This window comes from Vanacampus margaritifer, chromosome 1 (genome assembly GCF_051991255.1).
Source record: "Vanacampus margaritifer isolate UIUO_Vmar chromosome 1, RoL_Vmar_1.0, whole genome shotgun sequence".
Taxonomy (NCBI): Eukaryota; Metazoa; Chordata; class Actinopteri; order Syngnathiformes; family Syngnathidae; genus Vanacampus; species Vanacampus margaritifer.
In genome coordinates this window covers 32,836,999-32,851,009 of record NC_135432.1, presented here as the reverse complement: position 1 = coordinate 32,851,009, position 14,011 = coordinate 32,836,999, and the positions used below count along the sequence as shown (strand labels likewise).

The window sequence follows — 14,011 nt, the reverse complement described above, 5'->3', positions numbered from 1 at the left end:
CACCAACGTCAAGACTCCATTAAGTTTATGGTGGATATCAATAAATGTTTTTAAACTTTCAGTAAAAAGGCCAAACAGTCATACTATTTTCACTAATAAAATTCACTGTATTTACATTTATATCAGTACAATTTCATATGAACTGAAGTATTGAAGTGAATGTTATATGATATCAAACATTTACACTGGCAGTTTGGCAAGAACAAGCGGGGCTGCTCCAAGTCCAAAGTCCTTAATCATGTGCAAATCAAAGTTTCTTCAGCAATATGCACACTGATCTTGATGCCTGCTCAACAAGCAGTATGACCATTGACGCATCGTTTCCTTGGAGCAATGGTGCCACTTTGTTAGTCGGGCCAGTGTTATCATTGACATGTAATCTGAAGCTGCACTCCTCAGTGGAACAGAATGTTTTTGTACTTGGTGTTGGGAATCTGATGGCGGCTCTTCAGCCTCCTCACTGCCTCCCTCATGTGTTTGGGCTGAAGAGGTGGCGTGTCTCCCCACTTCTCACAAACATCCAATGCTGTGAAAACCCAAGTTATTTACGATTAATCAATTATTTACATGAAACACAAGTTTGCGTGTGTGTTACATTCTTACCTTCCTCAACTATTTCCCCAGCAAAAACTTTGGAGATACCCGACATGGCGATCACAACGTTCTGTGATACCGAGGATCCTGTTATGGACTGGATTAGCTAGAAAACAAAGCACAGAAATACAAATGAAGGTTTTTTTTTATTGTTGTTTTGTTTTTTAGAATACCCATTACATTAACATAGTGATTCCCTTTCCTCACAGTTTGGGAAATACTGCACTTATTAATATTCAGAAACGTCATACCCTCTTAATAGCAGCTTTAGGGAAGGCAGCTCGCCTGTACATTTCATAACGATTCAGCTGCTCTTCAGAGAAAGATGACACCAAAACCCTTAAAAAAAACACAGGAAGAAACATGTTAATGGAAGTGTTGATGAATAAGGTTTGTGTTTGGTTGAAAATATCTTACTGCATCTTTTGTATTTCATCCTCATCAACCTTTTGCCGCTTCTCCTTTTTCTTTTCTGGTTCCACTTTCAGTCTTTTAGACGCAGGCTGACCTGAAGTTCCTTCCTCCTCATCCTCTGCTGCCGCTGGTTCCTTCACACAAGGTAAAGTAAAATATTAGAATCCAGTCATCTAAGCACGTAGGCCTAAACTTTAAATTCACTTACAGATGCATCGTCCTGTATTTGCTGCTCTTGCAAGGACGACTCCTTTGGTTCGTCTGCAGGCTTTTCCGAAGCAGGGAGCATTGTGTCCTCGGTCGCCTGAGCTTTAGGCTTCTCATCTTGGCCTGCTGCTGGGCTCTCAATTGTGCCCTCGATTTTGATCCGTGCAGGATCCGCCATTATCAACCAATCACGATGGCAGCTTCGGACTGCAGGAATTAACAGTGGTCATTAATGGTTAGTCTATCTGCCCATGACTGCATCCTACATTTACATCTCTTTTAAGTTCTGATGGTGAACATATATTAATTTAAATTCTAGAATATATAAATTTAAATTATGGATGGATGGATAGATATATATATATATATATATATATATATATATATATATATATATATATATAAACACGGTTGCCGACACAAATCAAACCACGTATGCGGTGCTTTGTTTAAATGTATGCGGTATGTGTTTATTTGTCTTTCAATGCCGGCAATTTTTATTGACTATAAAAATAAAGCAATGCAAATAATCGCTTACCTTCAGTGGAGTCTGGCGTCAACAAAACAGTTGCTAAGCTAACGAAGAATGAAAGCTAACATACACGTTCGTTTTAACTGCCAGGTGACTGTCAAGTAAGCACCGCCTGTAACAAAAGTTTCCCTCGTAAACGAACAATTTAGCCTCAAATTATATTAGCGACTTTTGAATTTTCGGAGAAAATACATTTTATAAAAAGAGTCAGGCAATTCACTGGTACCTAACGTCACTTCCGTTTCCTGTTTGTAAAACCTTTATTAATAAGAATTTACAACACAGGCGGGAATTCATCAGACCTTTATTGATACAGTACACATATACAGTATAATACTAGAGCTTACTTTTTTTATACTGTTGTTCAAAATTATCATTGGCGCACGTTTTTGGTGACTTTTAAAGTTCGATCTTATATTTTGAATGCATAAAGGTGAGAACGTAATAGAACACACATAAAATCACGTATTTTACAAACGTTATTTTGTTTCACATGCCCCCAAAAATTCTGTCTCAGATTCAATTATGGATTATAGGCACTGGTTGGGCAAAATCAATATTTCCATAAAGGCGCCCCGGCTCTTTTTATTTTTTAACTAACTAACTAACTAACTACTATAAACTAACGTTGGTTTCTATTGCCGTTCAATTCACTTGTCACCTGATGAGCTGTTGTGAAACGTTCCTGTTCACAACCACCGAGGCAATTTGACAAGTTTGAACGTATTGTAAAACAAAAAGTAATACATGAATGACGGTCATTTGTTATTTTTCAACAATTCGTATCAGTGAGTGACACGAGATTAGTGGACACTTGGAACCTAGAAGGGAACGCGGCCCACCTCTGTGCCCACTTTGTGGCACCAGTTTGCTGGAATCTCCCGTATCCTCGTATCTAGCAACTCGGGAAGGGTGTGTGTCTCGTCCGGGGCCGCGCGTGTGAATGTCTGCCTGCGGGGGGTTCGCGTTGGAGATGCAGCAAGAGGGAGCAGTTTCGAGGAAGTGACGGACACCGCTCAGGGGACTGGCCAGAGGAAGTTTGCTCCATGGTGGTGCCGTGCGCCTCAGCGAAACTTTTCCCCCTTTCATGCGCCAGCGACGCCGCGGAGCAGGCGGACGGATAGAGAAAACGGCGGGGGAATCTTTTTGTTTATACACAATTGAATTGAGGAATACTAACTTAAGATCGGGGGGGAAAGGGAAGGGTGGATTTCCATAAGCAAAGCCCGTCCTTCTTTGGCTTTCAACCGCTCCACAATGGGGAAGGAGCAGGAGCTCCTCGAAGCGGCTCGCACGGGAAACCTGGCCGCGGTGGAGAAGCTTTTATCCGGGAAACGACCGTCGGCTGGTACCGGCGGCAGCGGGTCGTATGGACCCGGTGGAAGTGGCAACAGCGGCGGCCACGCTGCCTCCTCGCATCCGCTCTCCAGTCTGCTCAGGTAGGTTGCATTGGAGGGAAGAAGACGCTGTGAACTGGACGATTTCTATCCGTGTTGCAGTGTTTCTCAGCCAAATATTAGCCTGGCCTACTCTGATTTATTATGTTGACTAATCAAGTCTGCTAACGCTAACTTATTGTTTTCGTAATTTAGAACGCAAACATTATGCCAAAACGCCAGCCGAGTGTCGGGGGACAGTCTAAAACGCTTAATGTAATGAACGCATGCCTCTTTGTTAGCTCATCCAGTTGTGCTGTCTGTCATGTGCACAAACGAGTGTCTGGTTTTATGCAGCCACAAAATAGCTACTAGAAAATAGTACACGCAAAAAAGATTTTCAGGCGTTATTGAATGCCAGTACTCTCACTGGTGAAGGTGAAGTAGCAAAGCAAGCCAACTTTCATCTGACCAGTCAAGTGTGTGTGCGTGTGTGTGTGTGCTTGTTACTGTTGACTTCAGCTGCTTGGAAGCGTTGTGCCAGAGGTTGCAAGAAGGGGGAAGTCCTTGGGTGAGGTAAACGTTTGATAGGTTTTAGCCACCATCTTGAGGATTTTGTCTTCATGCTCACTTCGATGACGTTTATTTCGATACAAACTCCAGTCTATCATGTCTGTACATGACATCTGCAGTTTGTATGCCTGCCAAGAGTCTCTCTTATTAAAAATACAACCATAAATGGATGGTATTGATCTACCCATTGGTAGTGTGCCAGAATATCCAGTTCTGTTGCGGTATCATTTTGAGGTTGATTGTTACCAAGTTATTATGCATTATGTGAAATATCAGAGAGCCAAAACAGTATGCACCTCTTCAACTTGTTCTATGTTTGAGTCTTTTCATCGACTTGTTAATATAATCTATTTACTCAAAACTTGACTTAAATGCATCATCATCATTAAATATGGATGAACGTTGTGTCAGTCAAATCATCCAAGCCAACTTGATCTTTAAGTGTGACAAAAAACAAACAAAATAGAACTGATAAGTCGGGATGCTTCATGCGGACTGGACCGTGTAGTGTACTCAAGTTTAATTACATTAAAACGATCTAACCGGAAATCCAATTCACAGGCGTAGTTGTTGAAGCTGACTGCCTCGCGAGTATATGCTGACCATTGGAGACTGTCATGTCACCTTTTCAGACAGATTAATGGGAACTCTGAAATTAGTTTTCTCAGAATTCAATGTGTATTCCACTCGTTAACGCCCTCAGTGAAACACTACTTAGTAGAATATGGTCTGATCTTTTGCTATGTTTGTGTAGTAAGATGGCCTATACTTACCATAACTTCTGATTTCTAGATTATCATTAAATATGTGACATCAGTCTCATGGGGGAAGTTTCATATTCACAGGATTTCGTCCAAAAATAATGAAGCTATAGTCAATAAGGCTACCTTTATTAACGATCTAACTGGAATCATTGTTGTCTAACATAACACTGTCTGACGTGTGTTTTCACTGGCTTTTGATGTTCTTGCTTTGGAATGGGATGCATGTCAAGACCTGCAGTGTTGTTATAACCAAGCATGTAGAGTGCAGCTAGGCTCTGCGGAATGTCAGCTTTCCCAGGAGGCCTCACCCCATTGGTTGCCATGGGACAGGCACCGACCCCCGGCGTGTTTAATGACGCCCTGACCCTAAACATTTGTTCCATTAAAATCAAAATGAGGTGGGCAGGGATTCTTCAAGTTACAAGGTCACGGCCCTTGAATAGGCTACACGTGGTGCAACTTATTTAAAGCAACAATGCCAAAGATGCATTGATCGTCATAGCAATATAAAAACGGTTTCATCCGATTAACTCAATCTCTTGCTCTCTTATTATTGTAACTGAACATGATTGCTGAGCCTTGGAATCCAGGTATGTAGGGGGGGGCAATTTCAAAATGTATCCTTTAGTGTACAATTCTGTGAACCATGGTGTGCACTTACAATTCAAATACATTTCCTCAAAACGACAATGAGGGAAATGTATTAAAATCAGTTTATCAATTCATTTGTTATGAATCAGCAGCACCTCTGCTGGTTACAACACATCACAATATTCACCCTAAATTTCTTCAAGAAATGTTTAATTGACAATCAATTCCATTCAATTAGAAGAATTACCATTTAATTGATGAACTGATCGATTATTTTAACCACATGGTGTGTTTCTCAGAGCTCTACAGGAATAGGTCTTAACAATATTTTTTTGGTCCACTTTGTGAAAATAATAGCTGTAGCTGTGAGAGAACTAGAGGTGAGGTGAAGTACCCTGCAAGAAAAACAAAAAGTCTGTCCATTGAGGGGCAAATTCACAGAAGAATGCTGGGAGATCTGGACGGACACACTGAGAGCTTAGCCAGGCGAGGGCTTGTCTTGTAGCATCACAGCCACATCCTTTGTCCAGCTGACAAAGCCTTGAAGGATTGCTTTTTATATTCATAGAAGACCATTTGGTGTTGGGGGGAGAGTGTGTGTGTGTGTGCGTGGGGGGGGGGGGGGGGGGATTCTCGCCTGTTTTGGTCTTACAAAGAAAATTGAGCTGTCATCTGGCTAGAACTAGACCACCTAGACTACCTATTTAAATTGCCCTCCTCATTAGACTCCCTGTTGGCCAATAGAAGTCTGCCGCATTTTGGGACAGGATCAGCTGCCAAAGTTCTGTGGATCAGTATTGTTGTCTTACAAGGTCATTTTTTTTATAAGAGATGATTTGGTTAGCATTTTTTTATTTTGACTGGGCTGTGTTCCAGATGCTTCCATCCATTATGTCCGCTATTTGTGGTTCGTTGTAAGTAGACCTAAGTTGTCAGAATGAAGTCGCCTATAAAAAAATATGTGCTGAATAAGAACTAACACTGTTTGATCTAGGGGTGTGAATTTCGTAGTACCTGGCGATTCGATCCGTATCATGATTCATAGGTCACGATTCGATTCGATGCCGATTAATCCTGATACAAATCTATAAATTGATTATTGCGATTAAAAAAAACCCCTCAAATTTAGAAAATGCTAATCAGTAAACTTGTACATGTACTGTACAGTACATTGTAAGATTTGTATGAACATGTATTTATTTATGTATCTGAAACTTCAGGCTTATAACTGAGCCATTGTATTTAACAAACAGTTTGCAGTCTGTTTCATGTTTGAACAGCAATGAAATAAAATATTATGGCTTAATGTTCCATTAACTCTTTTACTGCCAAAAACGTTAAATGACGTTTAGTAAAAACCTAGGGAGGAGCGCCAAAGACGTTAAAAGACGTTCACCAAGTTTTTTTTTTTAAGTTAACATAATGCCTATTTTTGGCCCCTAGATGGCAGCAATGGCTCTCTTTGGACAAGATTGGGTAGGCGTCAGTAGAAGACGTGAGGCGGAGCTAGAGTGTTGAGGGCACAGTGGCTGAGGAAGCCAAAATGGCGACCGGTTGCAAGCAGCTCAGGCTTGAGCATTTTTTTCAAAGACGAAAAGCATCGACCAATGCTAAAGAGCACATTGATGACGGCGATGATGATGATGGTGACTCCGAGGTTGACGCCGAAGTTGGAAACGTTGACGATGCGGCTATGATCACGTCATAAAGCCTCACCGGCTAGCGATGCTAACGCCGGAAAACGCGGAGCACAACCGAGCACTTCTGCTCAGGCGGACGTTCAATCGGACGACGAAGAGTGCCCCGAGTCCAATGCATATTCATCGGAGGAGTTGGTACAGTCTGATCACAGAGAAGACACTGGTTATGGACTACGATGCCACCATGAATGGAGCGGATAAGATGGATCAGAACATCTCTTACCACCCGGTATCGGAACTGAAGGACATGAGGAAGCCAGATGTAACACCACCGTAACGTCACCGTATCATCATCCTGAGATTAGACTAGATGGCAACATGGCCAAACACACACTGCAGTATATACTTGCTATTCCCCGGAAAAAAAGTGTAGCGTCTGCAATCGCAGTGAAACTAATCTGTTGTACAAATCCTGCTGCGTCTCCTTGCACGCAGGGGAGTGTTACAAAAAGAAAAACTGTATTTGAAACATCCACACAATTGTAAATAGTACCACGGTTGCACACGTTTGTAAATAGTTTGCCAAATTGTTACACTGTTGAATATAAATAAACGTATTTTGCTATCAAAAAACACTTTTTCATTGTTGGTGGTAGAGTTTTACAGAAGTAAAGCACTGTTTAGGTGTTTGTTGCATCATTCATGGAAAAAAAAGGTGTCAAATTCACTAGAGTGCATGAAATAATATCGTTTCATAAAAAGCTTGATTTCTCCGTTTTTTTGTTTCAAAACAGAGCATTTGGGCGAAACTAACCATTTTCTATTGTTGATTACTGAAAAATGGAATAAGGTAGAAAAAAACTTTTTTTTTCTGATGAAAGATGAGAGTCCAATCTTTCATTTGGTAGTATGTGTGTTTCCATAATCCAAACACAACATTTTCTGTGGACCTTGAAAGATCAGTCAAAATGCTTAAATCGGCTGGCTCTGACGGCATCCCTTTTCTGAAAACGTCTGGCAGTCAAAGAGTTAATATAACTTTCTTCTATTCTTAAAGTGTGAACCCTAACCCTAAGTCAGACGTTTTGTTGAATATTTCCATCAAAAATTGATGTTTAAACATCGATTTGGCCGCATATTGAATCGATTCGAGAATTGTGCACTATAATATTGGGATATATTGCTGAATCAATTTTTTTAACACCCCTAATTAATTCCAAAGTAACTAAGTTGAGACGAGTGTAAAGTATGCATGTATGTGTGCAGTTTGAAGGTGGAGAGAGTGTTGTGTCAGTGCACACCTTGCTGCAGAAAACTGGCAGCCATTTCATAGTGTTTCACTGTTCCGTATACAAATCATGCAAACTCAGAGTTCCAAGTTAGCTACACTACTACACTGCATTGTTTATGCTGAGTTTAAAGTAGAGCTGGCAAGCGGCAAGCTTGCCAGTCACATTGCATCAATTCTAACCTCTGAACCAGAGAAACTGTATCTGGTTCAACCTTAGGAGGCAGCGTCAGTAGCTGGGAAATCTTACACTGCCATGTTAGCATTCCACGAGCATCTGAGTCTGGGATGCGCTGCTCGGCGTATGATGTTTAGGTCCATGTGTGTGTACCGGTACTCTGAGAACAACACACCTCATAACAGTGATGAATTCCTCATATGTGTGAAGGTGCAGCTGAAAGTGATAACAACTGTGTACTTGCATGTGGATTGTAACCTTGAATGCTGAAAAACAATGTAGGCCATTGGCTAATGTTAAAAAATATTGCGTTGACGTAAGATAAACATTTAAAGACAATGTGGAGAAAAGAGATGCTGTGGTTAGGCAGTAATAATATCAATAGTACTTAACTCAAGTTAATTGTGAAATGTTACCATGCAAAGTAGGGTTGCACGATATTGGAAAAACATGCAATATAGTTGCTGAATATAGCGATATCGATTAGGGACACACCGAAATTAAATGTTTGGCCAAAACCGAAAACCGAAAATGAAAAATACTTGGCCGAAAACCGAAAAGCCGAAAAAAATTATTACTATCATTGCATTTATTATAATTAATTAAAATTATAATATTACTATAAAATATTTATTTAGCACTGGCATTTTAACAAAGCACAATATAATTTGAAATCTGCCCACACAGCAAACGAGGGTTGAGCATTTTCTGGCGGTGCGATTGCACCTTATAGTCAATGTAGTTCGCACAGGCGGGGACGAATGCGTGCGGCGGGACAAGGTGTTGCGCACTTAAAATCGGCACATTCACGTATTCACCAACGTTTAAAAATAAATAAATACATTCGTTCGCACCAGCTAATCGGCTTCGGGAACGGACTGCGAAGTCACAAACAGCGTCTTGTACAGGTCTGCCGCCACCGGCTGTTGATAGCAATAGTGCTAGCATTAGCTAAAGTACTTAGCACGGCCACCGGGATGCCGGTGAAAAAGTGGAAGCGTTCGAGGGGCTCTTATTTAAAAAAAGGGGGAAGGCGCTGCAGGAGAGAGTGGCTCACCTGTACTGCAGTACACGGCAGTTCTGTCTTTTTTCGATTCTCTTAAATGTTATACACCAAGCGACGGCCCTTTCCTCCGTGTGCGCAATGACCCCGGGAGCTGCTGCGACCGACCGGTGCTCACGGTAAAAAGCCAGCGAAAAGAAAAGCCAGACACTCATCCCCGCGTTCGTTGTTTAGTTCATACAAACGCTTGCTTGCAGCGTTTTTTTGCTTGCATCGTCACAACCTATTTTCGGCCATATTCTTTTAGCTTTAATTTTATTTCGGCCGAATGCCGAAAATGATGAAAATAGCCATTTTCGGGCGAAATTTTTTGGTGCATTACCAAGATTGATATTATTGCGATATATGACATGTATCTAAAGAAATTACATTTTTATTATCTAATGAAAGAATTACATTTTTTCATGTGGCAAAATCAGCAAACTCAATTAATTCCTCGTTAATTTATTGTAACTACCTCTCGATAATGTTCAACTATTTGATGGTGGTGCACATTTTAGTTAGCAGCTGACTGGACACATTCAGATAAAAGCACACAATTCCATATGAAACTTATTGCATGTCTTCACAATATGCATATTGCATGGGCCAATATCACAATATTGATATATTTTTTCGATATATTGTGCAGCCCTAATGCAAAAGTTATGTAATGTATGCACACACAATTTTGGACAGTTTCTTCATGGTTTTAGAAGCCAGAGATGACAAATAGGCACAGGCGATCTTGTGATGTTTGTTTTTAAATGATCTATCAGGGGCCAAACTTGTTTTCCAAGTGTGACCAAGACCACCTGATACTCATTGGTCTGCTTGCCAGCAAAAAAAAAAGCGGTGTGCACATCATTTGTATCATCTGTATTCCTAATATCCAATACAAGAAGTACAGTATAGCAAAAGTGTGCCTTTGCAAAGATTGTAATACTTTGTTTTTCTTTCGCTTGTCAATGGGATCAATTTAAAACAGTTGTTATCGTGGTTGGAGTTTGCAAAGGCGTAGAAGAGAACAGCATTTGATCAAACTGAAAGATCGTTCTGGTTTTCTTATAGATAAAATTCCTCCATTTCAAACAATAACTACACCTCTGACAATGGCAATCAACACTGTTGATGTCTCAGTAAATGCTAATGCTGGCCTTTGAGCACATTTTGTACACGGATGGATTGTTTTTAAATACTGTATATCGCAACATTGCTGAACGTTGATTCTAGTGCTAAAACAACTTTGATTCAAATCATTTAACATCTGTAATACAAATTGACTACAACTGCTTTGTTGTTTCCTTCTCTGGCCTATCCTGACGTGGAGTCTTTCTTGTGTGGTGAATGAAAGGGTACCTAACAGACTCGAGTAATCCCATGTGTGCTTGGTAATGTGAACTGCAGTTCACTCCCCCAATGAAAAGCTTGCAATAACAAATGGACAAAAGGAAAAGATAAGAACTCTGAGAGTTGTGGTTGTTTTTTGTGTGTGTGTGTGTGTGTGTGTGTGTGTGTGTGTGTGTGGAAGAAGCACTGAGATATGGGCCCCGCTGTGTGGACATGTGCAGGACCTCTAGTTGCCCATTAGTGGTCCAGACGTTTGGTCTGTGTGGTCCTGTGGATGGCGTCTCCCTCCATCTCTAACACAACCCCTCTCAGCAGTCTTCCTGCCCACCTGCTGGGTGCACACTCACAGCCACATTACTGTTCATAGCCACACTTCAAAGATGTGACACAAGTTAACACTCACAGAGTTATGGCACTTGCTTCACATGAGTAGCAAATGTGTAGCAAGTACCAAGACTGAACTACACGTAATTCAAATATACCTTAAGCAAAACACTTGAAATACAGTATGGAGTCACGTGTGCACTGTTTGGGGAAAATGCCAGCTCGAAACTGGGCTGTGATTGAATGTTTTTTTTATTGTTTGCCTTGCCATGATTCTTTTCTCCAATTCGTCTCTCCCTGTTGCCAACATTGCTTTTCAAGTCCATCCTTTTAGTTCTGCTGCAGGCCTTTTGACTGCTCCCTTCTCAGTCTGTGGGCATCTGCAGTTAATTCACATCTCCTGTGAACCCCACACATGCTCTGTGAAATGCAATACAGTACATGATGTGTTTATGAGCCCCTCTGTAGACTTTTAATTGGCTATGCCACAATTGAACTTGCAAACGCGCTACTGTAGTGGTTTTCATTTCAGGAATGGAGCATTACGCTCTCTCACATCTCTTCTATATGTTTAACTTTAGGACCTCAGTTCTTGTCTAGCTATTTAAAATATATTGCTGACTTGAACTGTATACTATGGTGTAGTGCTGTGTGATATGGACACAATCTTATATCTTAATAAGGATATACATGCCAATGTAGTTTTTTTATATTTACTTAAAATTATGTGAAATGAATGGCCATTTTCTTTTATTTTTTCTCTATTTATTAAACATGTTTGATAGAGAAAACATATTAGAATTAATAAAAGATTAAAAAACACACACACACACACACACACACACGCTTATTTACTTGTACCATTCAAAATGTAACCAATTTTCAAGAAATGACAAAAACAATTTAAAAGTAAAAGCAGTAACAAAGCGCTTCAAATAGCAATCAAGTGTGGCTACCATTTAACCAGTAAAAGTGCTAATAAATTCATTGTTACAGAGATTGAGTTTTAGGAAGTTTATGTTTGTCTGCTTTTTCTGAAGGCCCTGTTTTATTATTAGACTGTGGTGTTTGTCTCAGTCTGAACACTAGTACGTAGATAAAAGATGTAGATAAGAGAGGAAGACGTAGCTATATGAAATGGATGCTATGTTTTCTCTGAGTGCTGAGCCGTAAATGAAGTATATTTAATAGACAAGACAAGAATATCACACCGACCAAACACGACCATCCGGAGAAGGTGGACCAAACAGTGGTGGCCAGCACGACCTAAGCAAACTGTGACAACTTAGCAGTTGGCCTCTCAGGTCACATCTTCATGAAGAAGGAAGCTTGCTCTGAAAAATAATGTGAATTGTAGGACACATTACTCATCCACACGCTAGTGCATCTTTCTACTCAGTTTGCCGCGACAAGGCACTCTCTGTGTAACCATATTAGCACTGCTAGTAGCGGAGAAAAAGACACTACAGCATTCCCTCTGTAGGGCCATGGAAAACCTAAATATTGATAACATCTGTTAAGGTTTATGTAATACGGTAGACATTTTATATCTCACTACGACTATGTTGTTATATTGCACAGCTCTAAACTACAGTATAACAAAAAGATGCCAAGTGACTATTCAGAAAGTAAGAAGCTCATAATAATTTAAGGCAGTGACCATAGTCAAATCTTCATGTAATTCTCTCATTTCGAGGTCTTAAATTAAAAAGTTAATTAAACTAAACATTTGACTATGAAAGGTGACTACCGATACCAGGTATCGATATCGGTTCCTACAACCAGTCTTATTTTAAGGTATCGTTACACACTCTGGTGACCGATACCATTATCGGCCGCCCTCCTGCGGCCGTTTTACAGGGACAAGAAATTTGAAATTATATGAATACAAAGTTGCCATTAAATTCAGGCAATTTGAAGGAAAATATTGTATTGGGATGTATATGTCTTTCTTTAAAATCATCTGTCATTTATGGTTGGGGAATTTTATTTACTAGTGGTATTAGTATTTGGTATCAGTAGCGGTGACTACTCAAGAGTTGCGTATCGGTCGGTAAAAAAAGTGTTATCGAACATCCCTAATAAAAGAATATGACTATTACCATGTTAGACCATTTATTCATTATCAGTCACTCCGACTGGAGGTGGCGAGCAAATAAAGTGGAGGTGGCCGCCTCGGAATTTTGTACACAGGAAAAACCCTGCCATTATTAGGCTCTCCTGAAAAGTGACTATTTTGGTGGCACAAGATTTCGGCCTGATGACGATATGCATATGTGTGCACCTTACAGATGTAAATAGTAAAAAAAAAAAAAAAAATGTAATCCTGGTGCTTTAAAAGACATACACAACTGAATTACAACTCTGAAGTAAGCATTAGCGTTTAGCAGAATGCATGTATTGAATAGGATGAGGAACCATGCTTTTGTTTTGTTTAGTCATTCCTTTAGAATCTGAGGTCATATGGGTTTCGAGAAAATCTAGACCTGGACTGTAAATAGACAGGCCATGAGATCAAAAATTCATCTGGTAGAGTGGTTTCAGGTCATATGTGTCACAGACATCTCGATGACTCATCATACTGACTGTCATACAACTGTTGCATAATTTGCCTGCTAACTTTAAATGTTGCCTCAGAGGAATAGTGCTGTTGTTGTTTTATCTGTTTCAACATGCATAACGTACATGTGTATTGCCTCTGCCTTTTGGTCTATTTTCAGTTCTTTTAAGAAGACGAGTGTTTTATAAATCCCAAAAAAGAGTGAACATGCGACACAAGTTAAGAATTCCAATTTTGATTTCATGGTGTTCACATCTAAATGGGTTGCATGCTCTGTTGGGTTAAAGTCCAGTAATTGACTTGACCAGTCTAAGTCCTTCCACTTTTTATCCCACTGAAATCATTTGTTGTGTTGGCAATAGGGGTGTAATCATGGTTCACTAAGTCACAGTTAGGTGACCTTGGTTTTGGGGTCAAGGTCCGATACAAGTCCGGTATAACAGGCAAAAAAGCAACGAAAAGTTCCTAAAGCATAAATAGGTTTCCTTTCATTTATTTTGTGCAGACAATAGTGCAAGTAACAGTAGAACACAATATATGATACAACAACATAATGTCACTTAGAAATTTCAGAACTA

At 40.1% G+C, this 14,011-nt stretch overlaps 2 protein-coding genes across 11 annotated transcripts in view; one reads left to right on the top strand and one right to left on the bottom strand.

The window, feature by feature from the left end:
• Positions 1-83: 83 nt before the first annotated feature.
• On the bottom strand, positions 84-2,851 carry taf11 (TAF11 RNA polymerase II, TATA box binding protein (TBP)-associated factor). Of its 3 annotated transcripts, XM_077549290.1 has the most exons (7): positions 1,940-1,994; positions 1,754-1,859; positions 1,217-1,422; positions 1,012-1,142; positions 846-933; positions 604-700; positions 84-526 (listed from the first exon to the last, which is right to left on the bottom strand). In XM_077549290.1, the coding sequence occupies exons 3-7, from the start codon at positions 1,391-1,393 to the stop codon at positions 396-398; spliced, it is 624 nt and encodes a 207-aa protein (XP_077405416.1). In that variant the 5' UTR covers positions 1,394-1,422; positions 1,754-1,859; positions 1,940-1,994; the 3' UTR covers positions 84-395. The 3 variants fall into 3 exon arrangements, with proteins under 3 accessions (XP_077405416.1, XP_077405399.1, XP_077405407.1); XM_077549273.1 differs by lacking the exons at positions 1,754-1,859; positions 1,940-1,994 and adding an exon at positions 2,590-2,851; XM_077549281.1 differs by having other exon boundaries at positions 1,754-1,999.
• An 85-nt stretch (positions 2,852-2,936) lies between these two features.
• Positions 2,937-14,011, top strand: part of anks1aa (ankyrin repeat and sterile alpha motif domain containing 1Aa) — a 62,037-nt gene continuing 50,962 nt past the window's right edge. For 7 of the 8 annotated variants that reach the window (XM_077549258.1, XM_077549239.1, XM_077549223.1 and 4 more), the window contains exon 1: positions 2,937-3,186. In XM_077549258.1, the coding sequence (XP_077405384.1) occupies positions 3,005-3,186 (182 nt within the window). In that variant the 5' untranslated portion in view covers positions 2,937-3,004. The remainder of the gene's footprint in view (positions 3,187-14,011) is intronic. The other variant, XM_077549249.1, reaches the window with a different exon arrangement.

Bases quoted from the DNA above. Each gene is read 5' to 3' on its own strand.
- taf11 (XM_077549273.1), bottom strand. From the start codon at position 2,836: ATGAAAGGGGGAAAAGTTTCGCTGAGGCGCACGGCACCACCATGGAGC. The intron at 1,143-1,216 runs GTAAGTGAATTT...CCTTGTGTGAAG, and splicing joins AAATACAGGACGATGCATCT to GAACCAGCGGCAGCAGAGGA. The intron at 934-1,011 runs GTAAGATATTTT...GTTTTTTTTAAG, and splicing joins GATGAAATACAAAAGATGCA to GGTTTTGGTGTCATCTTTCT.